The sequence below is a fragment of the Heterodontus francisci genome, chromosome 47 (assembly GCF_036365525.1).
Source record: "Heterodontus francisci isolate sHetFra1 chromosome 47, sHetFra1.hap1, whole genome shotgun sequence".
Taxonomy (NCBI): Eukaryota; Metazoa; Chordata; class Chondrichthyes; order Heterodontiformes; family Heterodontidae; genus Heterodontus; species Heterodontus francisci.
Genome location: NC_090417.1, coordinates 17,425,006 through 17,445,250, shown reverse-complemented (window position 1 = coordinate 17,445,250; position 20,245 = coordinate 17,425,006). Strand labels below are relative to the sequence as shown.

The 20,245-nt window shown below is 46.9% G+C and overlaps 1 protein-coding gene across 1 annotated transcript in view; it reads left to right on the top strand.

Annotated features, from left to right (window-relative positions):
- Window positions 1-20,245, top strand: part of LOC137357105 (docking protein 2-like) — a 61,088-nt gene that overhangs the window by 16,947 nt on the left and 23,896 nt on the right. The window contains exons 2-3 of the mRNA XM_068023139.1: window positions 11,129-11,428; window positions 14,240-14,357. Of these exons, the coding sequence (XP_067879240.1) occupies window positions 11,129-11,428; window positions 14,240-14,357 (418 nt within the window). The remainder of the gene's footprint in view (window positions 1-11,128; window positions 11,429-14,239; window positions 14,358-20,245) is intronic.

Below are 20,245 nucleotides of genomic sequence, written 5' to 3'. Positions count from 1 at the left end.
TTAGAAGCAAGTAAAGCGGGGGTGGTGCAAGAGATAACAAAGGAGAAGGTGTAGATAGGACAAGGTCACAGAGCAGCTGACCAGAAGGTCACGGAGCAAAGGTGAACAATATGTTAGTGGTGTGTTGAAAGACAAAGCATTAGTACACATAGGGTGTTAACGGGCTGAAAATTGAACAGCCGCAAGTACAAACATGAAAAAAAACAGTGGGTAAGCAAACTGAACAAACTAAGATGAAATAAAATAAAATAAACACAAAAGAAAAAAGAAAACAATAACTGAAAATAAAAGTAAAATGGGGGGCCCATCATGCTCTGAAATTATTGAACTCAATGTTCAGTCTGGCAGGCTGTAGTGTGCCTAATTGGTCAGTCACACTACAGCCTGCCGGACTGAACATTGAGTTCAATAATTTCAGAGCATGATGGGCCCCCCATTTTACTTTTATTCTTAGTTATTTTTTTTCTTTTTTTATGTATTTTTTTTGTATTTGTTTTATTTTATTTCATCTTAGTTTGTTCAGTTTGCTTACCCACTGTTCTTTTGGATGTTTGTACTTGTGGTTGTTCAATTTTCAGTCCGTTAACACCCTATCAAGGTCGCAGACCTGAAACTTTAACTCTGCTTCTCTCTCCACGGATGCTGCCAGACCTGCTGAGTATTTCCAGCATTTCTTGTTTTTATTACAGATTTCCCGCATCTGCAGTTCTTTTTCTTCTTTTGGGCCTCCTTATCTCGAGAGACAATGGATACGCGCCTGGAGGTGGTCAGTGGTTTGTGAAGCAGCGCCTGGAGTGGCTATAAAGGCCAATTCTAGAGTGACAGGCTCTTCACCAGGTGCTGCAGAGAAATATGTTTGTCGGGGCTGTTGCACAGTTGGCTCTCCCCTTGCACCTCTGTCTTTTTTCCTGCCAACGACTAAGTCTCTTCGACTCGCCACATTTTAGCCCCGTCTTTATGGCTGCCCGCCAGCTCTGGCGAACGCTGGCAACTGGCTCCCACGACTTGTGATCAATGTCACAGGATTTCATGTCGCGTTTGCAGACGTCTTTAAAGCGGAGACGTGGACGGCCGGTGGGTCTGATACCAGTGGCGAGCTCGCTGTACAATGTGTCTTTGGGGATCCTGCCATCTTCCATGCGGCTCAAGCACCGCTGACTCAGTAGTGTGTACAAGCTGGGGATGTTGGCCGCCTCGAGGACTTCTGTGTTGAAGATACGGTCCTGCCACCTGATGCCAAGTATTCTCCGGAGGCAGCGAAGATGGAATGAATTGAGACGTCGCTCTTGGTTGGCATACGTTGTCCAGGCCTCGCTGCCATAGAGCAAGGTACTGAGGACACAGGCCTGATACACTCGGACTTTTGTGTTCCGTGTCAGTGCGCCATTTTCCCACACTCTCTTGGCCAGTCTGGACATAGCAGTGGAAGCCTTACCCATGCGCTTGTTGATTTCTGCATCTAGAGACAGGTTACTGGTGATAGTTGAGCCTAGGTAGGTGAACTCTTGAACCACTTCCAGAGCGTGGTCGCCAATATTGATGGATGGAGCATTTCTGACGTCTTTAATAATTTGCTTTTATTTATAACAGTGTACGACTCTCTCAGTACTACCCCTCCGACAGTGCAGCACTCCCTCAGTACTGCATTGGAAGTGTCAGTCGAGTTTATTTTCTCATCTCTGGAGTGGGGCTTGACCTCTGACACAGAGGTGAGAATATGACCCACCGAGCCACAGCTGACATGGAAATGTGCCACCGATAGGGAACCTTGCCTCAAAATGCTGGGCTGACATCCAACAGCAGACTGATGTCTGAATGGAGTGACCACTAACTCAGGGGTTGCATTTCCAACTCTGTGAGTCAGAAGAGTTGCGCTTGAACCCCAATTCAGACAGTACCAGAGAATGGAGACTGGGATGCCAGCTCTGAATACTACAGTCTTCAGAGGGGAGGGCACTTGTGACAGGTGCGTGTGTGTCCCCCACATCCCCCAATTGTGAAGTGTAGATAGGGCTTTGTGATTACAGCTACCTTACAACAAGGTCCTCTGAACATAAAAGCCATGAGGCAGGCAAGGGAACACAAGCTCAGCTACTCTTCCCTTGTAAGCAGCTGTATGAATCTCACATGAGACTTGAGGTTGGATCCTCCCCTGCGATCTCCCTCTGCTGGACTCTTTACTTACCTTTTGACTTGTTCAGGGTCAGGTGTGTGCCACAGTTGCTGATGGTGGTTAGGTGGATATATTGCACCTGCTCTCCAGTTCCTGACTCATGATAACATATTACACACATCAAAGATGCAGCAGTTGAAGCTGCAGCAGAAGTACTGGGGTGCTGGGAGATAAAAATATGACAGGTTCGTGTTTAGGAAACTTCCAGCACAACCCGTGATCTTTTACAAACGCAAAGCAGCAAGGAGAGTTTCCCACCCAGTCGCACTTCCATCCCGACGTGGACATATATCGGCCGTTCCTTTATTCTCACTGCATCCAAAGTCTAGACCTCTCCTGCGTCACACTATTATGGGAGCACCTTCACTGCACAGATTGCAGCATTTTATGGAGGAGGTCCCACCACCGTCTTCTCAAGGGCGATAAATACCAGTCTTCGGAATATGAAAATAGTGAGCAGGAAAAGACTGGCCAGTCCAGCAACCCCACAGTCATCATGACCAAATATTTCCAAGTCCTGCTGCATCCCTATTGTTGAAGGAAACCTCATTAACTCATACAGCAATGAAGGAGACCATTCTGCCCAATGTCCCTGGGCTGGGCCTTTGGAACATCAATCCCATTAGTGTTGTGCAACCCAAGCAATCCTGGGTTAATTGATGCTAAATGTTCAATTAACGGAAAGCAGCAATCAACAAAGCCAATAGATTGTTGAACGATTAAAAAGTACAAAGCAGTGGCCAGACTGCACTTTGAGTACTGAGTCCAGTTCTGGTCAGATTGCACCTTGATACGGAGTGCAGTTCTGGTCAGATTGCACCTTGATACGGAGTGCAGTTCTGGTCATATTGCACCTTGATACTGAGTGCAGTTCTGGTCAGATTGCACCTTGATACGGAGTGCAGTTCTGGTCAGATTGCACCTTGATACTGAGTCCAGTTCTGGTCAGATTGCACCTTGGTACTGAGTCCAGTTCTGGTCAAACTGTACCTTGATACTGAGTCCAGTTCTGGTCAGGTTCACCTTGATACGGAGTGCAGTTCTGGTCAGATTGCACCTTGATACGGAGTGCAGTTCTGGTCAGATTGCACCTTGATACTGAGTGCACTTCTGGTCAGGTTCACCTTGATACGGAGTGCAGTTCTGGTCAGATTGCACCTTGATACGGAGTGCAGTTCTGGTCAGATTGCACCTTGATACGGAGTGCAGTTCTGGTCAGATTGCACCTTGATACTGAGTGCAGTTCTGGTCAGATTGCACCTTGATACGGAGTGCAGTTCTGGTCAGATTGCACCTTGATACTGAGTGCAGTTCTGGTCAGGTTCACCTTGATACGGAGTGCAGTTCTGGTCAGATTGCACCTTGATACGGAGTGCAGTTCTGGTCAGATTGCACCTTGATACTGAGTGCACTTCTGGTCAGGTTCACCTTGATACGGAGTGCAGTTCTGGTCAGATTGCACCTTGATACGGAGTGCAGTTCTGGTCAGATTGCACCTTGATACGGAGTGCAGTTCTGGTCAGATTGCACCTTGATACTGAGTGCAGTTCTGGTCAGATTGCACCTTGATACTGAGTGCAGTTCTGGTCAGGTTCACCTTGATACGGAGTGCAGTTCTGGTCAGATTGCACCTTGATACGGAGTGCAGTTCTGGTCAGATTGCACCTTGATACTGAGTGCACTTCTGGTCAGGTTCACCTTGATACGGAGTGCAGTTCTGGTCAGATTGCACCTTGATACTGAGTGCAGTTCTGGTCAGGTTCACCTTGATACGGAGTGCAGTTCTGGTCAGATTGCACCTTGATACGGAGTGCAGTTCTGGTCAGATTGCACCTTGATACTGAGTGCACTTCTGGTCAGGTTCACCTTGATACGGAGTGCAGTTCTGGTCAGATTGCACCTTGATACGGAGTGCAGTTCTGGTCAGATTGCACCTTGATACGGAGTGCAGTTCTGGTCAGATTGCACCTTGATACTGAGTGCAGTTCTGGTCAGATTGCACCTTGATACGGAGTGCAGTTCTGGTCAGATTGCACCTTGATACTGAGTGCAGTTCTGGTCAGGTTCACCTTGATACGGAATGCAGTTCTGGTCAGATTGCACCTTGATACGGAGTGCAGTTCTGGTCAGATTGCACCTTGATACTGAGTGCACTTCTGGTCAGGTTCACCTTGATACGGAGTGCAGTTCTGGTCAGATTGCACCTTGATACGGAGTGCAGTTCTGGTCAGATTGCACCTTGATACTGAGTCCAGTTCTGGTCAGGTTCACCTTGATACGGAGTGCAGTTCTGGTCAGATTGCACCTTGATACGGAGTGCAGTTCTGGTCAGATTGCACCTTGATACTGAGTGCACTTCTGGTCAGGTTCACCTTGATACGGAGTGCAGTTCTGGTCAGATTGCACCTTGATACGGAGTGCAGTTCTGGTCAGATTGCACCTTGATACTGAGTCCAGTTCTGGTCAGGTTCACCTTGATACGGAGTGCAGTTCTGGTCAGATTGCACCTTGATACGGAGTGCAGTTCTGGTCAGATTGCACCTTGATACGGAGTGCAGTTCTGGTCAGATTGCACCTTGATACGGAGTGCAGTTCTGGTCAGATTGCACCTTGATACTGAGTGCAGTTCTGGTCAGATTGCACCTTGATACGGAGTGCAGTTCTGGTCAGATTGCACCTTGATACTGAGTGCAGTTCTGGTCAGGTTCACCTTGATACGGAGTGCAGTTCTGGTCAGATTGCACCTTGATACGGAGTGCAGTTCTGGTCAGATTGCACCTTGATACTGAGTGCACTTCTGGTCAGGTTCACCTTGATACGGAGTGCAGTTCTGGTCAGATTGCACCTTGATACGGAGTGCAGTTCTGGTCAGATTGCACCTTGATACGGAGTGCAGTTCTGGTCAGATTGCACCTTGATACTGAGTGCAGTTCTGGTCAGATTGCACCTTGATACTGAGTGCAGTTCTGGTCAGGTTCACCTTGATACGGAGTGCAGTTCTGGTCAGATTGCACCTTGATACGGAGTGCAGTTCTGGTCAGATTGCACCTTGATACTGAGTGCACTTCTGGTCAGATTGCACCTTGATACAGAGTGCAGTTCTGGTCAGATTGCACCTTGATACGGAGTGCAGTTCTGGTCATATTGCACCTTGATACTGAGTGCAGTTCTGGTCAGATTGCACCTTGATACGGAGTGCAGTTCTGGTCAGATTGCACCTTGATACTGAGTCCAGTTCTGGTCAGATTGCACCTTGGTACTGAGTCCAGTTCTGGTCAAACTGTACCTTGATACTGAGTCCAGTTCTGGTCAGGTTCACCTTGATACTGAGTCCAGTTCTGGTCACACTGTACCTTGATACTGAGTCCAGTTCTGGTCAGATTCACCTTGATACTGAGTCCAGTTCAGTTCACACTGCACCTTGATACTGAGTCCAGTTCTGGTCAAATTGCTTTCTTAGTACTCGGTCCAGTTCTTGTCACACTGCATCTTGAGTACGGGTCCAGTCCTGGTCACTAAGACACAAGGGAGAGATTCAAGCGTTGGAGACAGAGCAGAGTCACATGGGTGATTCCCAGCAGTCTGTGTTATGAGGAAAGACTCGAGCGATTCCGCCTGCAAAGGAAGAAACTGAGAGGTGATCTAAAGCGACATAGTTCAGAGTGCGTTTGAAGTAAATTGTGAGACTAGGTCAGGGGGACACAGGGTCAAACTAGTAAAAGTAGAAATTTTGCCTGGTCTCAGGACACATTTCACACAATGTGATCAACACTTAGGAATGACATCTTAGACTGAGTAATGGAAGCTGAGACCCTGGGATCATTGAAGAGATAATCAGATGTTTCAGTGCGTGATGAGGAAGAAGTGTAATGAAAGAATTAAGATGGGCTGAATGGCCTTCCTCACCTGTAAATACCTTGTGATCTTGTGCAAGCCTTTGGAAGTCTCCTGATACAAGAGGGTTTAGTCCCAAGTAGAGGCGGCCATGGTTGCACTCGTGTCGACATTATTGAGATTGATAACACAACTGCAAAAGGTTCATTCTTAACCAGGATTAATCTGCTGGAAAAGTAGTGGTGAGGTTCTATCACTGGGTAAAGATAGCCCCTCTTCTGGCGTGCGACCACACGTAGCTTCTTTCCTAATGCGCCAGCCAAGCTATTGGATAGACCAGCTGATTGGAAAACCGCTAATGTGATGCCCCTATTCAAGACAGAAGGGAGGCAGAAAGCAGGAAACTATAGACCAGTTAGCTTAACATCAGTCATTGGGAAAATGCTAGAGTCCATTATTAAGGAAGAAATTTAGAAAAACATAATGCATTCAAACAGAGTCAACATGGTTTTATGAAAGGGAAATCATGTTTGACAAATTTATTCCAGTTCTTTGAGGATGTAACAAGCAGAGTGGATAAAGGGGAACCGGTAGATGTAATGTATTTGGATTTCCAGAAAATGTTCGATAAGGTGCCACATAAAAGGTTATTGCATAAAATAAGAGCTCAGGGTATTGGGGGTAATGTGTTGGCATGGATTGAGGATTGGCTAACACACAGAAGGCAGACAGTTGGGATCAATGGGTCTTTTTCAGGTTGGAAAGCTGTAACTAGTGGGGTCACCACAAGGATCAGTCTTAGGGCTTCAACTATTTACTATCAATATTAATGACTGGAGGAAGGGACAGAAAGCAAAGAACAAAGAACAAAGAACAAAGAACAGTACAGCACAGGAACAGGCCATTCGGCCCTCCAAGCCTGCGCCGATCTTGATGCCTGCCTAAACTAACAACCTTCTGCACTTCCAGAGCCCATATCCCTCTATTCCCATCCTATTCTTGTCAAGATGCCACTTAAACGTTGCTATCGTACCTGCTTCCACCACCTCCCCTGGCACCAAGTTACAGGCACTCACCACCCTCTGTGTAAAAAACTTGCCTCGCACATCCCCTCTAAACTTTGCCCCACGCACCTTAAACCTATGTCCCCTAGTAACTGACTCTTGCACCCTGGGAAAAAGCTTCTGACTGTCCACTCTGTCCATGCCGCTCATAACTTTGTAAACCTCTATCATGTCGCCCCTCCAAGTCCGTCGTTCCAGTGAAAACAATCCGAGTTAATCCAACCTCTCCTCATAGCTAATGCCCTCCAGACCAGGCAACATCCTGGTAAACCTCCTCTGTACTCTCTCCAAAGCCTCCATGTCCTTCTGGTAGTGTGGCGACCAGAATTGCACGCAATATTCTAAGTGTGGCCAAACTAAAGTTCTGTACAGCTGCAGCATGACTTGCCTATTTTATACTCTATGCCCCGACCGATGAAGGCAAGCATGCCGTATGCCTTCTTGACTACCTTATCCACCTGCGTTGCCACTTTCAGTGACCTGTTGACCTGTACGTCCAGATCTCTCTGCCTGTCAATACTCCTAAGGGTTCTGCCATTCACTGTATACTTCCCACCTGTATTAGATCTTCCAAAATGCATTATCTCACATTTGTCCGAATTAAACTCCATCTGCCATTTCTCCGCCCAAGTCTCCAACCGATCTATATTAATGACGGGGGCTTGACAGGGTCGATGTTGAGAATATGTTTTCACTGGTGGGGGAATCTTGAACAAGGGGACATAATGACAGAATAAGGGGGCACACATTTAAAACTGAGATGCGAAGGAATTTCTTCTCTCAGAGGGTGGTGAATGTCTGGAATTCTCTATCCCAGAGAGTTGTGGAGGCTAAGTCACTAAATATACTTAAGGAGGAGGTAGATAGATTTTTGAAATCTCGGGGAGTCGAGGGTTAGGCAGAGCAGGCCCGAAAGAGAAGTTGAGGCCTGGGACAGATCAGCCATGATCGTATTGAATGGCGGGGCAGGCTTGAGGAGCTGAATGGCCAACTCCTGTTCCTATTTCTTATGTTCTTATTGGGGAAGGTATTGTGAATAAAGCTGATGGAATTCAAGCTGGTCAGGGAAATTAAACTGTCTCATTTATCAATTAATGGCTGTTAAGCAAAACCCAGGAGTGGGGATGTGAATTGGTGAATGGTTGTGAAGGTTGGCGTTGGTTAATGAGGGATTCCCCAGTATCTGCTCCACAGTGAAGGCGTGTTGTCATCCAGAAATTATTCCTTTTCCCAGGGAACTGTGTTGCGATGCAGAATTTTCACTTGACTGGCAGAGTTCCTGTGACACCGATCGTGGGTAACCTGGAATATTGATGTGGTTGTGGTGCCAGCTGCTAAGCTAGTCTTTAACAGCAGCCTCATGTACTCCCTTTGGAAACCTGTCCACTGGCAACAGCTTGCAAATTGCTGAGGTCAGGAACTTGCTTGGAGATTTCAGGATTCACATCAGAAGAATCCAGTCTGGCTTTCTTACTCTATTGTTTTTCAGAGATAATTTTGAATCTGAAACAGAGTTTGACTTCTTGAGTGTAATGGGTGGAGTGCGATGGTACATGGCAGGCAATAGATACTTACATCTAACATTTCTCCTAACATTGGACCAATATACCTTGTAAAACACATCATATTATTCTGCTGCAACTATGTGTCACTTTAATGCTTAAACAGGGAGTGTGACAGACAGGAAGTGCAAAGGATGGAGTGTGATGGACATGGAGTGTGACGGACAGGAGGTGCGACGGATAGGGAGTGTGACGGACAGGGATTGTGACGGACAGGGATTGTGACAGACAGGGAATGTGATGGACAGGAGGTGTGACAGACAAGGAGTGTGACGGACAGGAAGTGTGACAGATGGGGGTGTGACGGACAGGGAGTGTGACGGACAGGGAGTGTGACGGACAGGGAGTATGACAGATAGGAAGTGCGAAGGACAGGGAATGTGACGGACATGGAGTGTGACGGATAGGAGGTGAGACGGATGGGGGGTGTGACGGAAAGGAGGCGCGACAGACAGGGGTGTGACGGACAGGAGGTGTGACGGACAGGGGTGTGATGGACAGGGGTGTGTCAGACAGGGAGTGTGACGGACAGGAGGTGTGACGGACAGGGGTGTGATGGACAGGGGTGTGTCAGACAGGGAGTGTGACGGACAGGAGGTGTGATGGATGGAGGTGTGACGGACAGGGAGTGTGATGGACAGGGGTGTGACAGACAGGGAGTGTGATGGACAGGGGTGTGATGGACAGGGGTGTGTCAGACAGGGAGTGTGACGGACAGGAGATGTGACGGACAGGAGGTGTGATGGATGGAGGTGTGACGGACAGGGAGTGTGATGGACAGGGGTGTGACAGACAGGGAGTGTGATGGACAGGGGTGTGATGGACAGGAGGTGTGGCAGACAAGGAGTGTGATGGACAGGAGATGTGACGGACAGGAGGTGTGATGGATGGAGGAGTGACGGACAGGGAGTGTGACAGACAGGGAGTGTGATGGACAGGGGTGTGACAGACAGGAGGTGTTACAGACAAGGCGTGTGACGGACAGGAGGCTCGACAGACAGGGGTGTGATGGACAGGAGGTGTGATGGACAGGGGTGTGACAGACAGGGGTGTGATGGACAGGAGGTGTGACGGACAGGGGTGTGACAGACAGGGAGTGTGATGGACAGGGGTGTGACGGACAGGAGGTGTGACAGACAAGGAGTGTGACGGACAGGAGATGTGATGGACAGGAGGTGTGACAGGCAAGGACTGTGACAGACAGGGGTGTGACCGACAGGGAATGTGACAGACAGGGAGTGTGACGGACAGGGGTGTGACAGACAGGAGGTGTGACAGAAAAGGAGTGTGACGGACAGGAGATGTGACAGGCAAGGAGTGTGACAGACAGGAGATGTGACAGGCAAGGAGTGTGACAGACAGGAGATGTGACGTACAGGAGGTGTGATGGACAGGGGTCTGACGGACAGGGAGTGTGACGGACTGGGAGTGTGATGGACAGGAAGTGCGAAGGACAGGGAGTGTGACGGATGGGTGTGTGACAGACAGGAGGTGTGACGGACAGGGTGTGATATTAGACAGATTAATGGATATTGAGATAGAGGCAGGCACAGATAGATGGAGCAAAGAAAGAGATAAACTGATGAACCGACTGACCGACATAATAGGTAGACAAATAGAAAGTTACACAGAGCTACCAGAGGAAATTGGAGGGATGAGGTGGGCTGTCCATTTTACTCGCTCTCTGGCTTTTGCTCCCCAGAGTAAAGTCATGTTGTGACCTCACTGACAGTGCAGCACAAAAGCACATTCACCTGCATAAGTGGGTTTCCCCCAGACTTCCACCGGGGAATCGAGAAGTTCTGTGAGGAAATTCTCAGCCGCAAATCTCAGCCTTGATCTGGGGAAAGACAGTCACGACCCACCCCCTCCTCTCCCTGCACCCACACCCAAGGCCTCCACACATTTAGACCTACAAAATGGATTGATCACTTAAGCAGCTCTGTGGGGCTAAGAATCATTTATTAAAGGTGACTGCATAAAAGCAGATCCAACATCAGAGCAAACAGCTGTATGTCCTGCTCCCAGTTAATGTAGAAGAATAATAATGGAGCAGAGAAGGTTGAGGGGAGATTTGATAGAGGTGTTCAAAATCATGAAGGGTTTTGATAAGAGTAAATAATTAGGACCTTTCCACTGGTGGGAGATTCAATAACCAGTGGACACAATGATAATGTGATTATCAAAAGAACCAGGGGAGGGAAGGAGGTGAATTCTTTCTGACATTGTGTGTTGTTGTGATGTGGAATGCGCTGCCTGACAGGGCAGTGGAAGCAGATTCAATTCGAACTTTCAAAAGGGAATTGGATAAATTCTGAAAATGGAAAAACAAAAAAGTTCTGAGGCTAGCCAGACTGTGTAGGGGGAATGGGATTAATTCAGAGCTCTTTCCAAGAGCCAGCACAGGCATGATGGGTTGAATGGCCTCCACCTTTACTGTGTGATTTCATGATTTTTTTGTGAAATTGGGCAATCTTCTCTCTCTTTCTTTGCAGAAATGGAAGAAAGTTTGGGTTTTGCTCTATGGCGAAAGCACTTGCTCTGTGGCTCGCCTGGAGTATTTCGAGTTCAAGGAGGCCACGAGCATGACAGAACGGCAAGGGACCAAGAAAAGAGAGAACAAAAATGTCATAAAACTCAGCGACTGCATTCGGATCGTGGAGGCCCCAAGCGAGAGCTGCCCCAGTGAATGCCGGTCATTTCATTTGGAAACGACTGAGAAACTGTTTGTCTTCGCAGCCGAGTCGTCAGAATACGAGGACTGGAGCCAGAGCCTTTGTGAGATGGCTTTTCCGGTAAGACCACCTGCAAAGCTTGAGAACAGTTAGTGCTTGCAGGATATCTTCACAGAGTTGCCCACGGCTGGTCTCAGCTCTGCAGCTCGGTTCCGACGTTTAGCTGCTGCCCTGTCCCTTTCAGGCAAAATCCAGGTAATTGCAGCTGATGGGAAACTGATGCAGTCAGTCAGAGTGCAATTGGAACTGCTTGTAAATTTCACGCTGTGGCTTCAGTGAATTGTGTTCTAACTTTTTATGAGATTATTTTGCATCTTTAAAAAAAAAATGTATGATGGCGAGTGTGTGCCATCTGGAAGTGTGACAGCTGTGCCAGATGTGATACACAAACATATGGACCGATAGATAGCGTTTTGGGGCACTTTATGATGGCAAAGGCGCAATGTAACGGAAGTTTTGTTGATCGCTTCCATCCAAACCATTCACTGCTTTGACTGAGGATAGAAAGCTGCCTGGGCCACCGATCGGCTCAGAGATATCACCGTCAGTGCCAGCGTAATTCAAGGTGACGAGATAGGAAATGACAGAATTCCTACTTCCTGAGAATGGGTGCCCTGTTACCTGCCTAGTGCCATTTAGCAATATGCTATAGCTACCTCACAGAGCTAAGTTGGTGTCAGGTGTGGACAGTTTCTGTGTGTGGCAACCTGGGCTTTGGGACCTGGCCACAGTGAGACATTAATAGGAGCCATTTAGCTCATTGGGGCTGCTCCGCTATTGCGTTGGCTGTGGTAGCTCTGTCTTTTCAATTGCCAAAATAAGAACATAAGAAATAGGAGCAGGAGTAGACCATTCGGCCCCTCGGGTCTGCTGCGCCATTCAGTATGATCATGGCTGATCTTCTGCCTCAACTCCACTTTCCTGCCCTCTCCTCATATCCCTTGATTCCCTGAGAGACCAAAAATCTGTCTATCTCAGCCTTAAATATATTCAACAATGGACCATCCATAAAAAATGGGTAGAAAATTCCAAAGATTCAAACAACCGTTTGAGTCAAGAAATATCTCTTCATCTCAGTCCTAAATGACCAACCCCTTATCCTGAGACTGTGCCCCCGTGTTCTAGATTCCCCAGCCAGGGGAAACGACCTCTCAGTGTCTACCCTGTAAAGCCCCTTCAGACTATTCCAAGTTTCAATGAGATCACCTCTCATAATACTAAACCCCAGAGAACATAGGCCCAATTTACTCACCCTCTGGTCCCAGCAACTCAACGCCTGCTCTCTCTCTCCACACCCTCTTCCCAAGTGTGAGTCGATTTCTTTTCAAACTCTTGACTGATTCTGTATCCAAGTCCTTTTCAGGCAATACATTTCACATCCCACAGCTATCAGCATGAAAAAACTTATCGTGCAGATTGTCTTGTCCTAGTTCCAAGACTCTGACCCTGAATATTGGACTCACCTGCTGGAGTGAGGAATCCTTTCCCCATACCTCGGCAATTATCATTCAGATCACCTCTCAACCTCTTCGTCTCTTAAGACACACCTCAGCAGCAGTCATCTCGCCATCCCAGGCTCCTGGCAATGTAACAACAACTTGCCTTTATATAGCACTTTTAACATCGTAAAACACACCCAACGCACTTCACAAGAGCACTGTCAAACAAAATTTGACACCGAACCATTGGCAGAGATATTCAGACAGGTGACCAAAAGCTTGGTTCAAGATGTCGGCAGCGCAGTAAGCCTGCAGTATTGTGCTTCTGCCAGGACAAACCTTTCAGTGAAAAATGTAAACAATCATAACTCTTTCTAGGTAAGAACACTGTGCCCATTTGTAATTCTTGTCCAAATTCTGTGGGTTTCTGATGCACCTCACAGCCCCAGGCCTCTGTCACAATTTCCACCATTGAATCTGTGTAAAAGATAATCTCATGACAATCAGTACTTCTGGTGTAGATTCAACTGACGTGTGAACTTTTAGAGGAACAATAACACCACATGGGTCTGATAATACAGCAGCAAAATGCAAACTGTCTGCATGCTGTCTTGCAAAAAAGTATGAAAATATAATTTGTGAAAGTCTTGCCTGAATCATCTGCCTGACATCTAAATGTCAAACTTCAAAATGTCACTTTTTTAAGGTTGCAGATAACTATTTTTAAAAAGACATAGACAAAACAAACCAATAATTTCATGCTGGGTTCTTCTGACCTGGAACTATAAGTTTACAAGCAGTTACAAATGACCTGGATTGCTCGACAGAGAGCTAGCAGGGTCTTGATGGCCCAAAGAGCCTCCTCTGTGTCAACATGACTCAAAGACCTTAGCGATTTACAAGTTAATAATTAGCTGGATTTGCTAATTTAGATCACCTTCCATCAGGGAGTCATCTTGCTGTGCCCTTAAAGGGACAGGCCAACAACTAAACATCGCAACTGTCAGTGAGCAATGCGATGGGATATCAGGTAATTATATCTGAAAACAGCAAGTAGCTTGGAGGTAAAATGAAAGTAGCAGTTTTTAAATACTCGCCACACTGAAAATGTGAAAAGAAACTAGTCAAATGAAGCAGTGCGATGGGGATGTGTGACTGCACCAATGATTTCTGTGCCTGTACTCCTGTTTAGTGTTGGCTCCCCACTGGGGGTGCGGGATCAATGGACTTTCTCTGCAATTTATTGTACAGGAGGCCAATCAGTTCCATCCTTACTGTACCAGCTAAACAAAGAGGAAGAGAGCTGGAAAGAGATAGAGACCCAGGCAAGGAAAACGAGCAACCGAACAGAAAGCTACAGCGAGTATTGGAAAGAACTGAATGGTGGCTTCACGGTGCTGAAGTATTTTACTGATATTAATTCTTTTTCTAGATGAATTGGGGTGATTGGCCAACGCTTAGTAAGAATGATGGTAAGCAATGGTCAAAGAAAGGAAAGAACAATTTGATTGCAATGGAGGAGAACACACTGTACTGCACTCGAGCGCAAGGTAAGGGACATTCTTCATTGAGTTTCCCATATATTGGTGTTCGGGAAATTCCTGCACAAGAGTTCAATCAGGCAGATGGTTGCACTTCTATGGGATTGCAAAACTAGGGGGTCATAAACATATTCAGTCTCCAATACAATCCAATTGGGAATTCAGGAGAAACTTCAGAAACTGTTTCTAACAGTGAGGGTCTGTGAGTGAAAGTGCATCAGTTCACCTGTTGAAAGTTGGCCATTTCAAGATCGAAAGTCTTGCCTTTCTATAGCTCTTTTCACCACCTCAGGACATCCCAGAGTGCTTTATCACCAATTAAGCAGTTTGAAGTGTCGTCACTGTTGTAATGTCGGAAACACAGAAGCCAATTTTCACACAGCAAGATCCCACAGACAGCACTGACCAGATCATATGTTTCAGTGACGTTGTTTGAGGGATAACTACTGACCAGGACACTGGGGAGAACTCACTTGATTCTTCTTCAAAATAGTGCCTGGGATCTTTTACACCCACCTATGAGGTCAAATGGGCCTCAGTTTAATATTTATTTATTTTTTAAATTTATTTGGAGATACAGCACTGAAACAGGCCCTTCGGCCCACCGAGTCTGTGCCGACCAACAACCACCCATTTATACTAACCCTACACTAACCCCATATTCTCTACCACATCCCCACTATTCTCCTACCACCTACCTACACTAGGGGCAATTTACAATGGCCAATTTACCTATCAACCTGCAAGTCTGCAAGTCTGAAAGACAGCATCTCCAACAGAGCAGCACTCCCTCAATCCTACACTTGGAGCATCAGCCGAGATTGTATGATTACATCTGTGGAGTGGGGAATAAACCCATAATTTTCTGATTTGGAGACAAAAGTGCTACCCACTCAGCCATGTCTGACACCAGAGACACAGGACTAGCTGGTGACACTTAACAGCCCATCCACCCTGCAGATTTCAGAATTTTTGTTGAACCCTCGACAAGGGCGGCCGAGTGTAAAGAAGCCCTTTTCCAAATATTTCTCTGGTATGCTACTTGCTTGAAAACTAATTAGCATTAATTTAAAAGACTCATAAGGCCTCCAGGTTGCAATCCATGATCTAATCTTTCAAGCGCTCCCAGAATAGAAACATAGAAAATAAGCAGTGCCGAAGGAGGCCATTTGGCCTATCGTGTCTGTGCCAGCCAACGAAGAGCTATCCAACCTCATCCCACTTTCCAGCTGTAGTTCTGTAGCCTTACAGGTTACAGCACTTCAAGTGCACATGCTTCGGAACATAATGGGGTGTTAAACCTAAGATATGTGCCCATGAATCGCATTCAGTTCCCGGAACTTAAAGAAAGGGCAAAGAGCCTGAAATTGGAGGCTTCTTTGGCTGTCCAGCGGTAGAGGCCCTTTCGAAAAGAGTGTCAGCCATCTGAGAGCCTTCACCACCCCAATCACATCAAAGTTAAAATCAAACCCACTGTTTGGGTGGGTATTGGGGGCTCTGTTTTAGTTATGTTTGCTGCCACATTAGATGGTGGCAAGATATGGATTGAATTCCACATTTCGCCAACAGTGGATGGTATCAGGCGGGGTGTCAGCAGGGATTAAAAAACATCAATTGCTTGTGTACAAGGCCTCGTGACGAATAGCAACGTAGCCGAAGTGAACAGAACTTACATCCATGCCAAGGGGAGACTCTGAAAGTGGGCCAGGAGAAGATAACCTTGAAAAGAAATCAAACTACCAAAAAACAAATGGTTTGACTAACGCCGGAAACGAAGCAATTTTGTTCTTCATAGAACGTCATAGTTTTGACTCATCACTTGATAAATTTTTGTTTTGCTGTCAACATTTGAACAGAAGCAGCACAAGGAAACGAGAGACAGCTCCTAACTGTCGGGAAATAACACTAAAATTAGAGCTCGGCCATTCAGGGGTGATGCCAAGAGAAACTTCTTGACGCAAGAGTGGCGCAGTGGTTAGCACCGCAGCCTCACAGCTCCAGCGACCCGGGTTCGATTCTGGGTACTGCCTGTGCGGAGTTTGCAAGTTCTCCCTGTGACCGTGTGGGTTTCTGCAGGGTGCTCCGGTTTCCTCCCACAGCCAAAGACTTGCAGGTTGATAGATAAATTGGTCATTGTAAATTGCCCCTCTAGTGTAGGTAGGGGGTAGGAGAATGGTGGGGATGTGGTAGGTAATATGGGATTAATGTAGTATTAGTATAAATGGGTGGTTGTTGGTCGGCACAGACTCGGTGGGCCGAAGGGCCTGTTTCAGTGCTGTATCTCTAAATAAATAAAGGTTAGTGGATGCTGGAGGTCAATTGAGAATTTCAAAGGGTTATGTTTCCAAAGCGGGTAGATGGAGTTAAGATGCAAATCTGCCATGACCTTGCCTTTTCTCGGTTTATACTTATCGTCCCCGAGTTCTGCAGTCAAAACTTAAACTGAACTTTTAAAGCTTCCTCCTGCGGTGAGTAATTTGACCTTAATCTGGCCATGACAGTTTACTTTATCTCCCTGGGCTACAGAGAAGAATAATGAGCCATGGTACTGAGTTGTGATTCAGTGGTAGCAATCTTACTTTAAGGTCTGAAGGGCATGGGCTCAAATCCTGCTCCAGAGAGCTAAGAATGTAATCCAGGCAGACACTCGGAGTGCTGCACTGCCGGAGGTGCTGTCTTTCGGATGCGAGGTTAAACCGATGCCTCGTCTGCCCCTCCAGGTGGATGGAAAAGATCCTGTGGCTACTATGGCAGAAGAGCTTGGAAGTTCTCCCCCAGTGTCCTGACCAATGTTTAACCCTTCACCAACATCACTAAAACACAGATTATCTGGCCATTTATCACCTTGCTGTTTGTGGGATCTTGCTGTGTGCAAATTGGCTGCTGTGTTTCCTGCATTACAATAGTGACTACACTTCAAAAAGTACTTCATTGGCTGTAAAGCGCTTTGGGAGGTTCTCAGGTTGTGAAAGGCGCAATAGAAATGCACATTCTTTCAAGTCGTTCTTTTTTAATCCAACTTCTATAAAGTGGTTTCTTTAAGTGTCAGTGAAAAGGATGCTCCCACACCCACCACATGACTGTACTGCTGGGCCCATGGCTTTCACGCTTAACAGAACAACTGACTCATCATGGAGTGGAAACTATTTGTCATCAAGCTCAATTAAATAAAAATGTAAAGCGCTGGAGTCATTGTTATGTGCTGCTCTGACGCAGACGCCATTTTAGGAGAATCATAGAATAGTTGCAGCACCGAAATTCACTCCATCGATCCCCTGGCGACTCTTTGCAAGAGCAATTTCGCAAGTCCCACTCCCCTGCACTTTCCCCGTAACCCTGCCAGTGTTCTCTCTTCAAGTGATTACCCAATTCACATTTGAAAGCCATGGTTGAATCTCCCTCCGCTGAACTGTTGCTACAAAACCGACTTCCTGCCAATGATTAAAGATCGACATTCTGGAGCTTCAGTGGTCACTGTCCCTTCCGCACACAAACACAGGTTAAGAGTGTTCCTGTCTTTCTCTTTAACGAGAGTGCAGAACAGTTTTTTTTTACTGTTTTGGGATGCGAACATTTTAACTTCACTCACTTACTGAGCGCAGTTTGGTAGCTTAGTACTTATGTTACAGGACTAGTGTTTTCAAATCTGAGGACCAATAATCCAGATAACATCGGGAGTGACAAGGTATTGGAGGTTTTCGAAGGCTTAAAAGTTGTCAAATCTCCAGGTCTGGACGATTTGTGTCCCAGGATGCTGTGGGAGGCGAGGGTGGAGATTGCAAGGGCTCTGACCCTAATGTTTAATTCCTCCCTGGCAACGGGGGAGGTGTCAGAGGACTGGAGAACAGCTAATGTGGTCCCACATTTAAGAAAGGTTGTCGAGATAAGCCAGGGAACTACAGACAAGTGAGTCTCACGTCAGTGATAGGGAAACTATTGGAGAAAATTCTGAAGGGGAGAATCTATCTCCACTTGGAGAGGCAAAATTTGATTAGGAATAGTCAGCATGGCTTTGTCAGAGGGAGGTCATGCCTAACAAATTTGATTGAATTTTTTGAGCATGTGACCAGGTGTGTAGATGAGGGTAGTACAGTTGATGTAGTTTACATGGATTTCAGCAAAGCCTTTGACAAGGTCCCACATGGGAGACTTATCAAGAAAGCAAATGCACATGGGATACAAGGTAACTTGACAAGGTGGATTCAAAATTGGCTCAGCTGTAGGAGACAGAGAGTGATGACAGATCTCTGTTTTAGTGACTGGAAGCCGGTGTCCAGTGGCGTACCACAGGGATTTATGCTGGGTTCCCTAATGTTTGTCATTTATATAAACGACATCGATGACTATGTGGGGGGGGGGGGGGGGGGTAGGATCAATAAGTTCGCGGATGACACAAAGATTGGCCGAGTGGTTAACAGTGAGGTGGAGTGTCTTAGGTTACAGGAAGATATAGACGGGATGGCCAAATAGGCAGAAAAGTGGCAGATGGAATTTAACGCTGAAAAGTGTGAGGTGATACACTGCGGAAGGAGTAATGTGACACGGAAGTATTCAATGAATGGCCTGACACTGGGAAGTTCCGAGGACCAAAGGGACCTTGGTGTGTTTGTCCATAGATCTCTGAAGGCAGAAGGGCAGGTTAATAGGGTGGTGAAAAAGGCATATGGGACACTTGCCTTTATCAATCGAGGCTTGTCTGTAGTTCCCTGGCTTATCTCTACAACCTTTCTTAAATGTGGGACCACATTAGCTGTTCTCCAGTCCTCTGGCACCTCCCCCGTGACCAGAAAGGAATTAAAAATTAGGGTCAGAGCCCTGCAATCTCCACCCTCGCCTCCCACAGCATCCTGGGACACATGTTGGAGTTGTACAGAACTTTGGTAAGGCCACAGCTGGAGTACTGTGTGCAATTCTGGTCGCCACATTGTAGGAAGGATGTGATTGCACTGGAGGGGGTGCAGAGGCGATTCACCAGGATGTTGCCTGGGATGGAACATTTAAGCTATGAAGAGAGGTTGGATAGGCTTGGGTTGTTTTCGCTGGAGCAGAGAAGACTGAGGGGTGACCTGATCGAGGTGTACAAGGTTATGAGGGGCATGGACAGGGTGGATAGGGAGCAGCTGTTCCCCTTCGTTGAAGGGTCAGTTAGGAGGGGTCACCAGTTTAAGGTGAGGGGCGGGAGGTTTAAGGGGGATTTGAGGAAGAACTTTTTTACCCAGAGGGTGGTGACGGTCTGGAATGCCCTGCCTGGGAGGGTGGTAGAGGCGGGTTGCCTCACATCCTTTAAAAAGTACCTGGATGAGCACTTGGCATGTCATAACATTCAAGGCTATGGGCCAAGTGCTGGCAAATGGGATTAGGTAGACAGGTCAGGTGTTTTAATGTATCGGTGCAGACTCGATGGGCCGAAGGACCTCTTCTGCACTGTATTATTCTGTGATTCTGTGAACTTGAGTTCAACTCCTACCGTGACAGTTGTGGAATTTTAAATGCAGTTTAAAAATCTAGAGACAATGACCATGAAGCCGTTGGATTGTCATAACAACCCACTCAGCTCACAGGGAGGAAAAGGTGACTCCAGACCTACACCAACGTGGTTAGCTTAACTGCCCTGTTGAAATTGGCCTGGCAAGACACTCAGCAGTATCAAACCAGGTATCTGGTCACAGTAGATGGCCCAACACCACCTTCCAGGGCAAGTCGGGGATGGGCAATAATTGACGGCCTTGCCAGTGACACCCACATCCTCAGAATGAATCAAACCACCGCCCTCTTGCCAGCCTTCCCTTTCTGCCACTCAGAGAAGACCCATCCGAGGAGCGTCAACACTCGAAGGCAACCCCCAAGCACAGATCACAGAGAACAAGTGTGAATCAAGCCCTCCTCTTGCTGCACTT